This window comes from Carcharhinus amblyrhynchos, unplaced genomic scaffold, assembly GCF_965287045.1.
Source record: "Carcharhinus amblyrhynchos unplaced genomic scaffold, sCarAmb.v2.hapA scaffold_37, whole genome shotgun sequence".
Taxonomy (NCBI): domain Eukaryota; kingdom Metazoa; phylum Chordata; class Chondrichthyes; order Carcharhiniformes; family Carcharhinidae; genus Carcharhinus; species Carcharhinus amblyrhynchos.
The window spans coordinates 2,966,409-2,984,843 of record NW_027649778.1 but is presented as its reverse complement, the minus strand read 5'-3'; the positions used below and the strand labels follow the sequence as shown (position 1 = coordinate 2,984,843).

General features: G+C 52.3%; 1 protein-coding gene across 2 annotated transcripts in view; it reads left to right on the top strand.

Annotated features, from left to right (window-relative positions):
• The first annotated feature begins 3,677 nt into the window (after positions 1-3,677).
• The window catches only part of LOC145362108 (hypoxia-inducible factor 1-alpha-like), a 32,315-nt gene continuing 17,557 nt past the window's right edge, over positions 3,678-18,435 (top strand). The window contains exons 1-6 of one of the 2 annotated variants that reach the window (XM_080218148.1): positions 3,678-3,966; positions 6,964-7,112; positions 7,332-7,416; positions 10,996-11,105; positions 11,812-12,014; positions 17,639-17,745. In XM_080218148.1, the coding sequence (XP_080074274.1) occupies positions 3,747-3,966; positions 6,964-7,112; positions 7,332-7,416; positions 10,996-11,105; positions 11,812-12,014; positions 17,639-17,745 (874 nt within the window). In that variant the 5' untranslated portion in view covers positions 3,678-3,746. Of the gene's footprint in view, positions 3,967-6,963; positions 7,113-7,331; positions 7,417-10,992; positions 11,106-11,811; positions 12,015-17,638; positions 17,746-18,435 lie in introns of both variants that reach the window. The other variant, XM_080218147.1, reaches the window with a different exon arrangement.

Sequence of the window (18,435 nt, the reverse complement as noted above, 5' to 3'; positions counted from 1 at the left end):
GATCAGCAAGTTTGCAGATGACACAAAGTTGGCAGGATTGGCGGACAGTGAGGAGTACTGTCAGGCAACACAGCAGGGTATAGATAGGCTGGTATATTGGGCAGATAGATGGCAGATGGAATTTAATTCTGATAAATGCGAGGTGATGCATTTTGGAAGGAATAATGTAGAGGGGAGTTACATGATAGAGGGTAGACCTATTAAGAGTATAGAAATGCAGAGGGACCTGGGGGTGCAAGTGCACAAGTCTTTGAAGGTGGCAACACAGGTGGAGAAGGTTGCGAAGAAAGCTTACGGTATGCTAGCCTTTATAGGAAGGGGTATAGAGTATAAGAGCTGGCGTCTAACGCTGCAGTTGTATAGGACGTTGGTTAGACCGCATTTGGAGTACTGCGTCTAGTTCTGGTCACCTTACTACCAGAAGGACGTGGAGACCCTGGAGAGAGTGCAGAGGAGGTTTACTAGGATGCTGCCTGGTATGGAAGGACTGGGTTATGAGGAAAGGTTGGGTAAATTGGGGCTGTTTTCCTTAGAAAGACGGAGATTGAGGGGAGATCTAATAGAGGTGTATAAGATAATGAAGGGTATAGATAGAGTAAACAGTGGCAGGCTTTTTCCTAGATTGGAGACAAATATCACGAGGGGCCATGGGCTTAAGGTGAGGGGGGAGAGGTATAATTTGGATGCTAGAGGGAGGGTTTTCACACAGAGGGTCATGGGGGTATGGAATGCACTGCCAAGTAAGGTGGTGGAGGCAGGCACGTTGGACTTGTTTAAGGTTTACTTAGACAGACACATGAGCGAAATAGGGATGGAGGGTTATAGGATACTGTTTTAAATAAGGATCAGAGCCTCGGGACGTTCCTGGAAATCAACTGTTACATGTGTTGATGTTTTTCTCTTTTACTCCGCAGGTGCGTCGGTCCACCTTGTTGTCTAACGAGGGGCATACACACGGTGGGTCATGCGTGGGCTGCTCTTGGATGTTTCGAGAGTAGCCTAGTACCTCGCATCGTTTGTGTACGCTTAAAACTGGACCAGCAGATGGGCACCATGACAGCTCAGTGACTATCACTGTTTGCTGTGCAGATACATGGATTTGGGCCAGTATCTGTGGGAGTTTGCGCATTCTCCCTGTGGTTGCATGGATTTCCTCTGGGCACTCCGGTTTCCTCCCACACCCCAAAGATGTGCTCTTAGGCTGATTGGTGTAACAAATTGTCCCTAAATTATTCTCCCCTTAATCTGGTTTCCAATGGGGGTACCATAAGCATAGACATGGGTCAAGGGTGGAGGAGGAAAAGGCAGGCTCGAAGGGCTGGATGGCCTACTCCTGCTCCTATTTCTTATGTTCTTATGTTCTTATATTGTTAAGATGGTGGTGCGGGCTCGTTGGGGCGAAGGGCCTGTTTCCCGTGCTGTGTTGTTCTTTGTTCTTTGTACATGGGTTTCCTCCAGGTGCTCCGATTTCCTCCCACAGTCTGAAAGACGTGCTGGTTAGAGTGCATTGGCCGTACTAAATTCTCCCTCAGTGTACTCGAACAGGGGGAGGAGTGTGGCGACCAGGGGATTTTCACAGTAACTTCATTGCGGTGTTAATGCAAGCCTGACTTGTGACACTAATAAATAAACTTTGAATGTGTAGAATTCACTGCCACAGAAAGTAGTTGAGGCCAAAACATTGTGTGATTTCAAAGAGAAATTAGTTCAAAGAGAAATTAATAGCTCTTGGGTAAAGGGATATTGGCGGGGGGGGGGCGGGGGTGAAGTGGGAATCAGGATCTTGATCAGTTCCGGAATGTGATGACCATGGGATTTTCATTGCAGTGTTAACGTAAGCCTACTTGTGACACTAATAAATAAATTTCCAATTTCGAATTCAATGATTGGCCGTGATCAAAATGAATGGCAGAGCAGGCTCGAGGGGCCGAGTGGCCTCCTCCTGCTTCTAGTTTCTAAAAGCTCTCTCTTTGACGCAGCTTTCGGTCGCCTGTCCCTGATACCTGTCCGGATGTCTCGTACTTTGCTTCATTAGACCCTGGTGAAGCCTCTCGGAATATTTAATGATGGAGTCGGGGAGAACCCCACAGTGTGCAAGGGGGGGCCCTTCAGCCCATTGTGTCTGGGTTGGCCCATCGTGTCAAAGGCGGAATATAGGTACAGGTTGTCACTGTTGAGGATTGGAGAAGTGTGTGTATGAACCTCCTCCGTGTGAGCGATGTGCTGCCTCCCCCCCCAACACCCCCACAAGGGATTTGGGGTGCGGGATGGGGGCTGGGGGGGGGGATGGTGGTGGTGAGGGGGTGGGGGTGATGTAATGTGTGTTCGTGTAAAGGCTGAGTTGCCTGTAGGGTAACTAAGGGCCGGCACTGTTTGTGCCGATTTCACCAGCCGATTATCATTCCAGTCTCCGGCTGTACGCAAGCCAGTTCCAGCTGGTTTCGATGACCCCATCCGCTTCTGAAACAGAGGGCTGGCAGAGGGGGGGTGGGGGGGGGGGGTGGGGGGGGGGAGGGATGCGGCGGGGCGGAGCAGGGGAAGGGGTGAACGGGTTCAAGCCACTGAAGGCAACTGAGGAGAGAGTGGGACTTAACCCCTCGCGGGCGGGTCTGGATGGAGTTGGAGGAGACCCCGGGGTGGGAGAGTTGGGGAGGGTGGGGTGGGGAGGTGAGGTGGAGGGAGGGAGGGGAGGCTGCGGGGTTCTGTGGGGCCACTCTGAGATTTGAAAACAAAAGCTTGGGAATTGTAGAATCGAAGGGTGGCCGGATTGACGGTCGATCTCTTGGACTAAACACTCAAACTAAATAAAAATTAACTGAGGGACGGATTAAAAGGGGCCACCCCCGCCTCCACCCAAAAATAAAAGAGAAGGGAATCGCCCAAAACAAAACAAAACCAACCATCGGGTTGAGTGTGACTAAAGGGGGGGGCCAGATTGGCAGTCAAGGGAGGGTGGGCACCCCCGTCTCGGCCTAGCAAAGGGTTAAACTTGCTGTCACGGGCTAATTGAGGCAGGCACGTGGTTTGTAAGGCCGCACTGGCCATTGGCTGGGAGATAATGAATGACAGTCGGTGGAGTTGCGAACTTAATGTTCTCAGGATTGTTTATTAGGTGCGTGGCAAGAAGCCAAGCAAGAAGCCAAGTCCCCCCCCAGCCCCGAGGGAGGCCTGCTAAACAAACAGGAGGTGGGGCCTCACCACACGAACACACACACCAGAGAAAGACAAGAGAGAGAGAGAGAACCGACTGCTCTTTAGTTGCGACAAGAGATTGAGTTACAGCAGAAGCCAAGCTCATCTTGTTGCCTCTTTTGATCTCTCGTTAACTTAATCTTGAAGGGGGTTGTGGGGGTGGGGGGAGATAACTGAAGCCTGCAAGCGTGGGTAATTTGTGACTGGATTTTTCAGTTGGAGACCCCGTCCGAAGGGGAGGGTCGACTCGCTGCTTGAGGGTCTTCTGAGAAAAATCCAGGAAACCAAAAGGAAGAGGTTTCCGAATTGGAACAGGCTACACGGAGCCTCCTGAGGAGGCCTAGTTTATTAGGCTGACAGAACCTGTGCTTTGCCAACACTGGTCAAGGGTCAGGTCAAGGTTCATCGAGTGACCTTCCAACCCGCCACCCTCCAGTGAGTTTCAAACAGGGCGGTGGGGGCGTGGAGGGAGGGAGGGGGCAGGGGGAGGTTGCTTTTTCTTACCGCCGCTCCCCACCTCCTCGGGTCGAGGGAGCTGGCAGGACTGGAGGGTCATGGCCGCTGAGGTCCGAGCAGCCCCCATCCGAGTGGCCGAGCAGAGGAAGGAGAAGTCGAGGGACGCGGCCAGGAGCCGGCGGGGCAGAGAGACGGAGGTCCTGTACGAACTGGGCCGGCAGCTGCCCCTGCCCCGCACCGTCATCTCCCACCTGGACAAGGCGTCCATCATGAGGGTCACCATTGGTTACCTGAGGCTGAGGAGGCTCCTGGAGGCAGGTAAGGGGCGGGGGGGGGAAGGGCATGGGCTCTGTGTGGGTGCTGTGGAGGGGGGAGGGAATGCTAAGGGGAGGGGGGGGTGTAACCCTCCTCCCACTTAGAAACATGGAAACTAGAAGCAGGAGGAGGCCATTTGGCCCTTCGAGCCCACTCCGCCATGCATTATCATCATGGCTGATCATCGAATTCAATATCCTGATCCCCCCCCAACCCCCCCATATCCCTCAATCCCTTCAGCCCCAAGAACGATATCTAATTCCTTCTTGAAATCCCACAACATTTTGGCCTCAACTACTTTCTGTGGGAGTGAATTCCACACATTCCCCACCCTCTGGGTGAAGAAATTTCTCCTCACCTCAGTTCTAAAAGGTTTCCCCCTTATTCTCAAACTCTGACCCTAGTTCTGGGCTCCCGCACCATCAGGAACATTCTTTCTGAATCTACCCTGTCTAACCCTGTTAGAATTTGATAAGTTTCTATGAGATCCCCTCTCACTCTTCCAAACTCCAGTGACTGTAAGGTCACGGCTGACCCTTAACTTCTCTCCCAGCCCTCACTCCCACCCCTCACCAGCCCCACCCTCCCCCTCACCAGCCCCACCCTCCCCCTCACCCCCCCCCACCCTTCACTGCTGCATGACCCTTAATATCCTTAGCAGTCAGTGCTGAGGGAGTGCCGCACTGTCGGAGGGTCAGTGCTGAGGGAGTGCCGCACTGTCAGAGGGTCAGTGCTGAGGGAGTGCCGCACTGTCAGAGGGTCAGTACTGAGGGAGTGCCGCACTGTCAGAGGGTCAGTGCTGAGGGAGTGCCGCACTGTCAGAGGGTCAGTGCTGAGGGAGTGCCGCACTGTCAGAGGGTCAGTGCTGAGGGAGTGCCGCACTGTCAGAGGGTCAGTGCTGAGGGAGTGCCGCACTGTCAGAGGGTCAGTACTGAGGGAGTGCCGCACTGTCAGAGGGTCAGTGCTGAGGGAGTGCCGCACTGTCAGAGGGTCAGTGCTGAGGGAGTGCCGCACTGTCAGAGGGTCAGTGCTGAGGGAGCGCCGCACTGTCAGAGGGTCAGTGCTGAGGGAGTGCCGCACTGTCAGAGGGTCAGTGCTGAGGGAGTGCCGCACTGTCAGTAAGGGCCACTAACTGGAGTCTCTCCATCCAGGGTAAGGGGCACTAACTGGGTCTCTCTAACCCCCAGGGAAAGAGGCACTAACTGGGTCACTGTATCCTCCAGGGTAAGGGATATTAACTGGGTCTCTCTATTCTGAATAATTTGATTTGATTTATTAATGTCACATATATTAGTATACAGTGAAAAGTATTGTTTTTTGCGCACTATACAAAGCATATCGTTCGTGAGAAAGAGAGAGTGCAGAATGTAGTGTTACAGTCATAGTTAGGGTGTAGAGAAAGATCAACTTAATGTGAGGTCGGTCCATTCAAAAGTCTGACAGCAGCAGGGAAGAAGCTGTTCTTGAGTCGGTCGGTACGTGACCTCAGACTTTTTGCATCTTTTTCCCGATGGAAGAAGGTGGGAGAATGTCCGGGGTGTGTGGGGTCCGTAATTACGCTGGCTGCTTTGCCGAGGCAGTGGGAAGTGTAGACAGAGTCAATGGATGGGAGGCTGGTTTGCCTGATGGACTGGGCTACATTCATGACCCTTTGTAGTTCCTTGTGGTCTTGGACATTAACTGTAAGGGGCACTAACTGGGTTTCTCTATCCAGGGTAAGGGGCACTAACTGGGTTGCTCTATCCAGAGTAAGGGGCACTAACTGGGTCTCTCTATCCAGGGTGAGGGGCACTAACTGGGTCTCCATATCCAGGGTAAGGGGCACTAACTGAGTCTCCGTATCCAGGGTAAGGGGCACTAACTGGGTCGCTCTATCCAGGGTAAGGGGCACTAACTGTGTCTCTCTATCCAGGGTAAGGGGCACTAACTGGGTTGCTCTATCCAGGGTAAGGGGCACTAACTGGGTCGCTCTATCCAGGGTAAGGGACACTAGCTGGGTCTCTCTATCCAGGATAAGGGGCACTAACTGGGTTTCTCTATCCAGGGTGAGGGGCACTAACTGTGTCTCTCTATCCAGGGTAAGGGGCACTAACTGGGTCTCCCTATCCAGGGTAAGGGGCACTAAGTGGGTTGATCTATCCAGAGTAAGGGGCACTAACTGTGTCTCTCTATCCAGGGTAAGGGGCACTAACTGGGTCGCTCTATCCAGGGTAAGGGGCACTAACTGGGTTTCTCTATCCAGGGTAAGGGGCACTAACTGGGTTTCTCTATCCAGGGTGAGGGGCACTAACTGTGTCTCTCTATCCAGGGTAAGGGGCACTAACTGGGTCTCCCTATCCAGGGTAAGGGGCACTAACTGGGTTGCTCTATCCAGGGTAAGGGGCACTAACTGGGTCTCCCTATCCAGGGTAAGGGGCACTAACTGTGTCTCGCTATCCAGGGTAAGGGGCACTAACTGGGTCGCTCTATCCAGGGTAAGGGGCACTAACTGTGTCTCGCTATCCAGGGTAAGGGGCACTAACTGGGTCGCTCTATCCTGAGTAAGGGGCACTAACTGGGTTTCTCTATCCAGGGTAAGGGGCACTAACTGGGTCGCTCTATTCAGGTTCAGGGGCACTATCTGAGTCTCTCTCTCTCTCTCCTCCAGGGTAAGGGGCACTAACTGGGTTTCTCTATCCAGGGTAAGGGGCACTAACTGTGTCTCGCTATCCAGGGTAAGGGGCACTAACTGGGTCGCTCTATCCTGAGTAAGGGGCACTAACTGGGTTTCTCTATCCAGGGTAAGGGGCACTAACTGGGTCGCTCTATTCAGGTTCAGGGGCACTATCTGAGTCTCTCTCTCTCTCTCCTCCAGGGTAAGGGGCACTAACTGGGTTTCTCTATCCAGGGTAAGGGGCACTAATTGGGTCTCTCTATTCAGGTTCAGAGGCACTATCTGAGTCTCTCTCTCTCTCTCTCCTCCAGGGTAAGGGCACTAACTGGGTCTCTCTCTATTTCCAGGGACTGCGCGCCCAGCCTGTGCTGACTCGGACCGGCAGTTCGATGGGTTTTATCTCCGAGCCCTTGATGGTTTTGTCATGGTCCTAACAGAGGAAGGAGACATTGTTTATCTGTCTGAAAATGTCAACAGATATCTCGGATTGACCCAGGTAATGGCAAGTGGTGACTGAAGAGTTAACAACCTCACGGAGGTCCAGAGCCTCGGCTTCCTGGGATGGCCGGTCTCCCTGTGTCTCTGGATTCCAATGTTGGAATGTAACATTGCGGGATGTCTGGGGTATAATACAGAGCAATATTGGGAATATATTGGGGGTTTTGGGGGTGTAAATGTCTGGGTTTAGCTAACCCCTGTCTCTGTGTTTGAGCAGTTGGATCTGGTTGGACACAGCGTCTTTGAGTTTGTCCACCCCTGTGATGAGGAGGAGCTGAAGGATCTGGTGGCCCCCCAACCAGGTAACAATCATCCCCACCCCCCCAGCCATTCCTGCCCAATGGGAGGGTCATGATGTGGGTATGCCGGCGTTGGACTGGCGTAAACACAGTAAAAAGTCTGACAACACCAGGTTTTAGTCCAACCTATTTATTTGATAATATACTCAAGCTTTCGAGGGGACTGCCTCTTCGTCAGGTGAATGGAGAGTTCTGGCCTCAGACAGAGCATATAAAGCACAGACAGTTTAGAGATTACTGATTAAAATGCGAATCCTTACACCTAACCTGCTGTTCAAGACCTGAAGTGGCTGATAATGTGAGTGGAAGGAGCACTGATCACAGTTTAAAGAGATGTGTATTGTCTCCAGACAGTACAGTAAGTGAGGTTTTGCAAACCCAGGCAAGTCACGGGGGTTACAGATAATCTTGGGTTCATGTCGCACTATCTGTAACCCCCGTGACTTGCCTGGGTTTGCAAAACCTCACTTACTGTACTGTCTGGAGACAATACACATCTCTTTAAACTGTGATCAGTGCTCCTACCACTCACATTATCAGCCACTTCAGGTCTTGAACAGCAGGTTAGGTGTAAGGATTCGCATTTTAATCAGTAATCTCTAAACTGTCTGTGCTTTATATGCTCTGTCTGAGGCCAGAACTCTCCATTCACCTGACGAAGAGGCAGTCCCCTCGAAAGCTTGAGTATATTATCAAATAAATAGGTTGGACTAAAACCTGGTGTTGTCAGACTTTTTACAATGGGAGGGTGCCAGGGGGCAGTGGGAGGGGGGAGGGGGTGGCGGGGAGAGGGAGACAGGGGACAGTGGGGGGTGAAAGAGAGTGGAGGGTATTGGAAATTGAGGATACAGGGGAGTGGGGAGTGATTCAATTTCCAGATGCCCCGGTTTCCTCCCATATTCCAAAGATGTGCAGATCAGGTGGATTGGCCATGCTAAATTGCCCCTTAGTGTCAGGGGGACTAGTCAGGGTAAATGCATGGGGTTGTAGGGATAGGGTCTGGGTGGGATTGTGGTCAGTGCAGACTTGATGGGCTGAATGGCCTCCTGCTGTAGGGATTCTATGGATTTGATTTGATTTATTGTCATATGTATTAGTGTACGGTGAAAAGTATTGCTTCTTGCGTGCTATACAGACCAAGCATACCGTTCATAGAGAAGGAAAGGAGAGAGTGTAGAATGTAGTGTTACAGTCATAGCTAGGGTGTAGAGAAAGATCAACTTAATGCGAGGTAGGTCCATTCAAAAGTCTGACAGCAGCAGGGAAGAAGCTGTTCTTGAGTCGGTTGGTACGGGACCTCAGACTTTTGAATCTTTTTCCCGAAGGAAGAAGGTGGAAGAGAGAATGTCCGGGGTGCGTGGGGTCCTTAATTATGCTGGCTGCTTTTCCGAGGCAGTGGAAGGTGTAGACAGAGTCAGTGGATGGGAGGCGGGTTTGTGTGATGGATTGGGCTACGTTCACAACCTTTTTGTAGTTTCTTGCGGTCTTGGTCAGAGCAGGAGCCCAGACCGAGCTGCGATACAACCAGAAAGAATGCTTTCTATGGTGCATCTGTAAAAGTGGGGGAGTGAGTGGAGGAGTGGGGGGTGGTGGGGGAGTGGGGAGGCGATTGGAGAGTGGGGGAGTGGGGAATGAGGAGTGGGAGGGTGGGGATACTGAGTGATGAGAGTGCCAGTGGGACTGCAGGAAATACATTTCTCTGAAGCGATGGTGAGGTTGCGTCTGGTGACCCTGTAACGGGTTCTCCAGCTTTGCCAGACCCTAAGACAGGGAGGGAGGAACTGGAGATGGTGAAACTCCCATCATTTCCCAACATTCCCAAAACTGGGAGTGAGGAGAGACGTCACGGGAGGGAGCTATCAGAGTGGAATAATAACTCAATTAACCAGGCACTGACACTAACCAGCCACTCGCTGACCAGCCCACTCGCTGACCAGCTCACTCACTGACCAGCCCACTCGCTGACCAGCCCACTCGCTGACCAGCCCACTCCCTGACCAGCCACTCGCTGACCAGCCACTCGCTGACCAGCCCACTCACTGACCAGCCCACTCCCTGACCAACCCACTCGCTGACCAGCCCACTCGCTGACCAGCCCACTCGCTGACCAGCCCACTCCCTGACCAGCCACTCGCTGACCAGCCCACTCGCTGACCAGCCCACTCGCTGACCAGCCCACTCGCTGACCAGCCCACTCACTAACCAGCCACTCGCTGACCAGCCCACTCGCTGACCAGCCCACTCACTAACCAGCCACTCGCTGACCAGCCCACTCGCTGACCAGCCCACTCCCTGACCAGCCACTCGCTGACCAGCCCACTCGCTGACCAGCCCACTCGCTGACCAGCCCACTCGCTAACCAGCCACTCGCTGACCAGCCCACTCGCTGACCAGCCCACTCGCTGACCAGCCCACTCGCTGACCAGCCACTCACTAACCAGCCACTCGCTGACCAGCCCACTCGCTGACCAGCCCACTCGCTGACCAGCCCACTCGCTGACCAGCTCACTCGCTGACCAGCCCACTCGCTGACCAGCCCACTCGCTGACCAGCCACTCGCTGACCAGCCCACTCACTGACCAGCCCACTCGCTGACCAGCTCACTCGCTGACCAGCCCACTCGCTGACCAGCTCACTCGCTGACCAGCCCACTCGCTGACCAGCCCACTCGCTGACCAGCCACTCGCTGACCAGCCAGCCACTCGCTGACCAGCCCACTCACTGACCAGCCCACTCGCTGACCAGCCCACTTGCTGACCAGCCACTCGCTGACCAGCCCACTCACTAACCAGCCACTCGCTGACCAGCCACTCGCTGACCAGCCCACTCGCTGACCAGCCACTTGCTGACCATCCCACTCGCTGACCAGCCACTCGCTGACCAGCCCACTCGTTGACCAGCCACTCGCTGACCAGCCCACTCGCTGACCAGCCCACTCGCTGACCAGCCACTCGCTGACCAGCCCACTCGCTGACCAGCCACTTGCTGACCAGCCCACTCGCTGACCAGCCCACTCACTAACCAGCCACTCGCTGACCAGCCCACTCGCTGACCAGCCCACTCACTAACCAGACACTCGCTGACCAGCCCACTCGCTGACCAGCCCACTCACTAACCAGACACTCGCTGACCAGCCCACTCGCTGACCAGCCCACTCGCTGACCAGCCACTCGCTGACCAGCCCACTCGCTGACCAGCCCCTCACTGACCAGCCCAGTCGCTGACCAGCCCACTCGCTGACCAGCCCACTCGCTGACCAGCCACTCGCTAACCAGCCCGCTCGCTGACCAGCCCAGTCGCTGACCAGCCCCTCACTGACCAGCCCGCTCGCTGACCAGCCGCTTGCTGACCAGCCGCTCGCTGACCAGCCCGCTCGCTGACCAGCCCACTCGCTGACCAGCCCGCTCGCTGACCAGCCCCTCACTGACCAGCCCACTCGCTGACCAGCCCACTTGCTGACCAGCCCGCTCGCTGACCAGCCCCTCACTGACCAGCCCACTCGCTGACCAGCCGCTTGCTGACCAAGTGACATTTCCAGTTTGGTAATGAAGCCGCGCTCTGATTGGGTCTTTCTGACGGTAGGTTTACCAATGAAACATGACGTTCACTCGGAGAGAGATTTCTTCATGAGGATGAAATCCACTCTGACCAATCGCGGACGAACGGTCGCCATCAAATCAGCAACCTGGAAAGTGAGTAACGTAACGGATAGCAAACCAATCACCATGACAACCGCCCTAACCAAGGCCTCAGGTTCCAGTCTACCTCCCACAGCATGCTGGGGTAGAGTTCAAAGGGCACTGACCCTGTGCTGGGGTAAAGTTCAAAGGGCACTGACCCTGTGCTGGGGTAGAGTTCAAAGGGCACAGACCCTGAGCTGGGGTAGAGTTCAAAGGGCACTGACCCTGTGCTGAGGTAGAGTTCAAAGGGCACTGACCCTGTGCTGGGGTAGAGTTCAAAGGGCACTGACCCTATGCTGGGGTAGAGTTCAAAGGGCACTGACCCTGAGCTGGGGTAGAGTTCAAAGGGCACTGACCCTGAGCTGGGGTAGAGTTCAAAGGGCACTGACCCTGTGCTGGGGCAGAGTTCAAAGGGCACTGACCCTGAGCTGGGGTAGAGTTCAAAGGGCACTGACCCTGAGCTGGGGTAGAGTTCAAAGGGCACTGACCCTGTGCTGCGGTAGAGTTCAAAGGGCACTGACCCTGCGCTGGGGTAGAGTTCAAAGGGCACTGACCCCGTTGGGGTTCAGGTGACCGTTGCATTAGCAGACGGTGAGTATCTGTTTCAAGTTTGCGGTTCGGTGTTTAGTTCCAGGTGAGAGCCGGGGAAGGGTTAATTCAGGGTTGTACATTGAGCAGATAGTTTTAACTGAAGCGTTTCACTCGATGCCTCTGACAGGTTCTGCACTGCACGGGTCGCATGAAGAGGTGTGAGGTGAGCAGCAAGAATGGCAACTGCGATTTCCCGGAATTCCCAATGTCCTTCCTGGTGATGATCTGTGAACCGATTCCGCACCCGGCTAACATGGAGCTGACCTTGGACAGCAAGACATTCCTGAGTCACCACAGTCTGGACATGAAGTTCACTCACTGTGACCAGAAGTAAGGAGATAGATCAAACCCGGGAAAGAGCCAGTGAGTTGTATCCAGCTGTGGGCACCGTACTTTGGGAAGGATGTGGAGGCGTTGTGAGGAAAGATGACGAGAATGGTTGCAGGGCTGAGGGATTTCAGTTACATAGAATCATAGAGGATAGGAGCAGGAGGCCTAAAAAGTTGGTTTGCAGGTGCAGCAGGTAATGAAAGTGGCAAATTAAAAACAGTGAGGTTATGCTGCCGCTGTATAACGTGCTGGTGAGGCCACATAAGAACATAAGAAATAGGAGCAGGAGTAGGCCATCTAGCCCTTCGAGCCTGCCCCGCCATTCAATAAGATCATGGCTGATCTGTCGTGGCTCAGTTCCACATTCCCGCCCTCTCCCCATAACCCTTAATCCCCTCTCTTATCAAAAACCCATCAACCCGCGTCTTAAAAATATTTAGCGAGGCAGCCTCCACCACTTCAACGGGCAGAGAATTCCAGAGATTCACCACCCTTTGAGTGAAGAAGTTCTTCCTCAACTCCGTTCTAAACCGCCCCCCCTTTATCTTGAGGCTGTGCCCCCTAGTCCTACTGTCCTTTTTGAGCGGGAAGAGTCTCTCCACCTCTATCCTATCCATCCCATTCATCATCTTATACGTCTCAATGAGATCTCCCCTCATTCTTCTAAACTCTAACGAGTACAAGCCTAGTTTATTCAGCCTCTCATAGCTCAACCCCCTCAACTCCGGGATCAGCCTAGTAAACCTCCTCTGCACTCCCTCCAAGGCCAAAATATCCTTGCGTAAGTACGGCGACCAAAACTGCACACAGTACTCCAGCTGCGGCCTCACCAATGCCCTATACAGCCGCAGCAAGACCTCCCTACTTTTATATTCAATCCCCTTCGCTATGAAGGCCAGCATCCCATTCGCCTTCCTGACCACCTGCTGCACCTGCAGGCTGGGTTTTTGCGACTCATGCACAAGGACCCCGAGGTCCCTCTGCACCTGCTGCAGTTTTTCGCCACGTAAGAAATAGTCCTTTCTACCATTATTCCTACATCTGGAGCACTGTGTACAGTTTTGGTCTCCTTACTTGAGAAAGGATATACTGGCACTGGAGGGGGTGCAGAGGAGATTCACTAGGTTGATTCCGGAGTTGAGAGGGTTGGCTTATGAGGAGAGACTGACTAGACTGGGGCTATACTCAGTGGAATTCAGAAAAATGAGTGGGGATCTTATAGAAACATATAAGATTATGAAGGGAATAGATAAGATAGAAGCAGAGAAGTTGTTTCCACTGGCGGGTGAAACTAGAACTAGGGGGCATGGCCTCAAAATAAGGGGGAGCAGATTTAGGACTGAGTTGAGGAGAACTTCTTCACCCAAAGGGTTGTGAATCTGTGGAATTCTCTGCCCAGTTGAGGCTCCCTCATTGAATGTTTTTAAGGCAAGGATAGATAAATTTTTGAACAGTAAAGGAATTAAGGGTTATGGTGAGCGGGCGGGTAAGTGGAGCTGAGTCCACAAAAAGATCAGCCATGATCTTATTGAATGGCGGAGCAGGCTCGAGGGGCCGAATGGCCTACTCCTGCTCTGAGTTCTTATCGGTGGAAGGATGGGGAACCGGAGGACACTGATTTCAAGTGATTGACAAACAGAGTAACAACAACGTCGAGTGGTTCAGATCTGGAGAGCGCAGCGGAGGCAGGATTCAATCGAGATTTTCAAAAGGAAATTGGATCATTATCAGAAGAGAAAAAAAACCATTCACAGAGCAATGGGAGGGAAGGGTCGGGAGGTGGGCTAGCTTCAATTATATTTATTTGTTCATGGGATGTGGGCGTCGCTGACTGAGCCAGAATTTATTACCCATTCCTGAGGGCATTTAACTACATTTCTGTGGTTCTGGAGTCACACGTAGGCCAGACTGGGTAAGGACGGCAGATTTCCATCCCTAAAGGGATACTAGTGAACCAGATGGGTTTTTCCAACAATTAACAATGGTTTCATGGCCATCAGTAGCACTGTTGCCTCACAGCACCAGGGACCCGGGTTCAATTCTGGCCTCGGGTCACTGTCTGTGCGGAATTCATACATTCTCCCTGTGTCTCCGGGTGCTCTGGTTTCCTACCACTCTCCAAAGACGTGCGGGTTAGGTGTATTGGCCATGCTAAATTGCCCCTTAGTGTGCTAAGTGTGTGGGTTAGGTGGATTGGCCGTGCTAAATTGCCCCTTAGTGTCCAAAGACATGCGGGTTAGGTGGATTGGCCATGCTAAATTGCCCCTTAGTGTCCAAAGACATGCGGGTTAGGTGGATTGGCCATGCTAAATTGCCCCTTAGTGTCCAAAGACATGCGGGTTAGGTGGATTGGCCATGCATAAATTGCCCCTTAGTGTCAGGGGAATTAGCTTGGGTAAATAAGTGGGGTTATGGGGATAGGGCCTGGGTGGGATTGTGGTCGGTGCAGACTCGAATGGCCTCCTTCTGCAGTGCAGGATCCAATGAGAAAGTAGGTTCTTATTTCCAGGTATTTTTGTAGAATTCAATTTCCACCATTTGCCGTGGTGGGATTCGAACCCAGGTCCCCCGAGCAATTACCCTGGGTCTCTGGATTACTAGTCCAGTGACAATACCACTACGCCACCCCCCTCCTTCCCTGCAGCCAAGGCAACTTGGGCTCAACTGACCAAAAGGCCTCTGTCTCACAGGGGTGGGATTTGAACCCAGAACCTTATGGCAAGATGCCAATCACTAAGACAGAGCTGATGGTGTATTATCAGGGCATTGGGGTTCTCTGAGCAGTTCCAGGTTTCTGACTCAGGGACAGCCCATGCTGAGATGGGATGTGTAGAATGTAGTTTCTCCCACGTTCTTTTCTGTAAATGGTGGTGATCGCATTACTCTGGTAACTTCCGCAATCTTTGGTTTAATCTTAACAATAACAGCATGATGTGGAGCTGCGCTGTAGGGGTTACATTCTATCCCACATCATTACCATCTGAACTATCCGTCACTGGCAGTGTTCCAGCCCTTGAACTGAACAAGGGAAGAACATTAGCTTCCACTTAATTCTCCTTAACTGTCACGGACATTCAGACTCATAGGAACAGGGCTGAAGCACGTAATAAACCAGGATCAAAACAAGACACATGTGCCAACACACACAGCGCCAGACAACACACTAAACACCGTGCCAACACGGACCACACCAGAACAACACACTAAACACTGTGCCAACACGGACCACACCAGAACAACACACTAAACACCGTGCCAACATGGACCACATCAGAACAGTACACTAAACACTGTGCCAACACACACAGCGCCAGAACAACACACTAAACACTGTGCCAACACGGACCACACCAGAACAACACACTAAACACCATGCCAACACGGACCACACCAGAACAACACACTAAACACTGTGCCAACACGGACCACACCAGAACAACACACTAAACACTGTGCCAACACGGACCACACCAGAACAACACACTAAACACCGTGCCAACATGGACCACATCAGAACAGTACACTAAACACTGTGCCAACACACACAGCGCCAGAACAACACACTAAACACTGTGCCAACACGGACCACACCAGAACAACACACTAAACACCATGCCAACACGGACCACACCAGAACAACACACTAAACACTGTGCCAACACGGACCACACCAGAACAACACACTAAACACTGTGCCAACACGGACCACACCAGAACAACACACTAAACACCGTGCCAACATGGACCACATCAGAACAGTACACTAAACACTGTGCCAACACACACAGCGCCAGAACAACACACTAAACACTGTGCCAACACGGACCACACCAGAACAACACACTAAACACTGTGCCAACACGGACCACACCAGAACAACACACTAAACACTGTGCCAACACGGACCACACCAGAACAACACACTAAACACCGTGCCAACATGGACCACATCAGAACAGTACACTAAACACTGTGCCAACACACACAGCACCAGAACAACACACTAAACACTGTGCCAACACGGACCACACCAGAACAACACACTAAACACCATGCCAACATGGACCACATCAGAACAGTACACTAAACACTGTGCCAACACGGACCACACCAGAACAACACACTAAACACTGTACCAACACGGGCCACACCAGAACAACACACTAAACACCGTGCCAACATGGACCACACCAGAACAACACACTAAACACCGCGCCAACACAGACCACACCAGAACAACACACTAAACACCGTGCCAACATGGACCACACCAGAACAACACACTAAACACCATGCCGACACAGACCACACCAGAACACACTAAACACCGTGCCACATGCTTCATGCCAGGACAACACAATAAACATCGTGTCACACGCACCACGTCAGGACAACACATACGGCATCAGAACAACACACAAAACACCGTTCCAACACGCACCACTCTAGAACATACAAAACACTGTGCCAACATACACTACACCAGGACAACACACTAAACACCGTGCCAACACGGACCACACCAGAACAGTACACAAAACACCATGCCAACACACATCACGCCAGAACAACACACTAAACACTGTGTGTTTACACTGTGCCAACACACATCATGCCAGAATAACACAGTAAACACCATGCCAATATGCAATGTGCCAGGACAAAATACAAAACACCATGCCAATATGCTCTGTACCAGAACAACATACTAAACACTGTACCAACACGCACCATTGCAGAACAACACACTAAATGCCATGCCAACAAGCACCACGCCAGAAGAACAAACAAAATACCATGCCAACACGTGCCATGCCAGGACAACATCCAAAACACCATGCCAACACACACCACGCCAGAACAGTACGCTAAACACCATTCCAACACGCACCAAAAGAACACACCTAACACCGCGCCAACACGCACCATGCCAGAACAAACGAAACACTGTGTGAACATGCTCTACGTCAGGGTAAATGCCAATATACAGAGGGAAGGGGATGGTAAAAGGGGAAAATAATTGAGAAATGTATTGCCCTCCCTCACTGCGAGCACCCAGCAGTAGGCCAGGCTGGGTGAGACTTGGTGGCGCACTGTGGGTGGTCAGTAATGGATTTGATTTGATTAGATTTATTATTGTCACATGTATTGGAAAACAATAAAAAGTATTGTTTCTTGCGCGCTGTACAGACAAAGCATACCGCATAGAGGAGGAGAGTGCAGAATGTAGTGTTACAGTCATAGCTGTAGTGTTACCGTCACGCAAGGTAAGTCCATTCAAAAGTCTGACAGCAGCAGGGAAGAAGCTGTTATTGAGTCAGTCGGTGCATGACCTCAGACTTTTGTAACTTTTTCCTGATGGAAGAAGGTGGAAGAGAGAATGTCCGGGGTGCGTGGGATCTTTAATTATGCTGGGTGCTTTGCCGTAGCAGCGGGAAGTGTAGACAGAGTCAATGGATGGGAGGCTGGTTTGTGTGTTGGATTGGGCTTTATTCACAACCTTTTGTAGTTCCTTGCGGTCTTGGGCAGAGCAGGAGCCCAGACCAAGCTGTGATGGAAGCCACCATTGTGATGTGAGTGTGGATGATGCTGAGCTTCTGTTCACTCTCCCTCTCTCCCTGCAGAATCACTGATCTGATTGGTTACCACCCAAAGGCAATGCTTGGACACACTTCCTACGAGTTCTACCATTCGCTGGACTCCGATCACATGACCAAGACACACCGTATCTGTAAGTCCTCTTGTGTAACTGTTCAGAAGGCAGTCCACCTCATTGGACAAGGCAGTGACCCAAATATCAATCCAGCCTGCGAAAGCAGACCCCAGACAGGCCAGCAAATTAGCCCAGTCCCAGGAGCTTTACTCTGTACCTGACCCCGTGCTGTACCTGCCCTGGGAGTGTTTGATGGGGGACAGTGTAGAGGGAGCTTTACTCTGTATCTAACCCCGTGCTGTACCTGCCCTGGGAGTGTTTGATGGGGACAGTGTAGAGGGAGCTTTACTCTGTATCTAACCCCGTGTTGTACCTGCCCTGGGAGTGTTTGATGGGGAAAGGTGTAGAGGGATCTTTACTCTGTATCTAACCCCGTGTTGTACCTGCCCTGGGAGTGTTTGATGGGGACAGTGTAGAGGGAGCTTTACTCTGTATCTAACCCCGTGCTGTACCTGCCCTGGGAGTGTTTGATGGGGACAGTGTAGAGGGAGCTTTACTCTGTATCTAACCCCGTGCTGTACCTGCCCTGGGAGTGTTTGATGGGGAAAGGTGTAGAAGGATCTTTACTCTGTATCTAACCCCGTGTTGTACCTGCCCTGGGAGTGTTTGATGGGGACAGTGTAGAGGGAGCTTTACTCTGTATCTAACCCCGTGCTGCACCTGTCCTGGGAATGTTTGATGGGGACAGTGTAGAGGGAGCTTTACTCT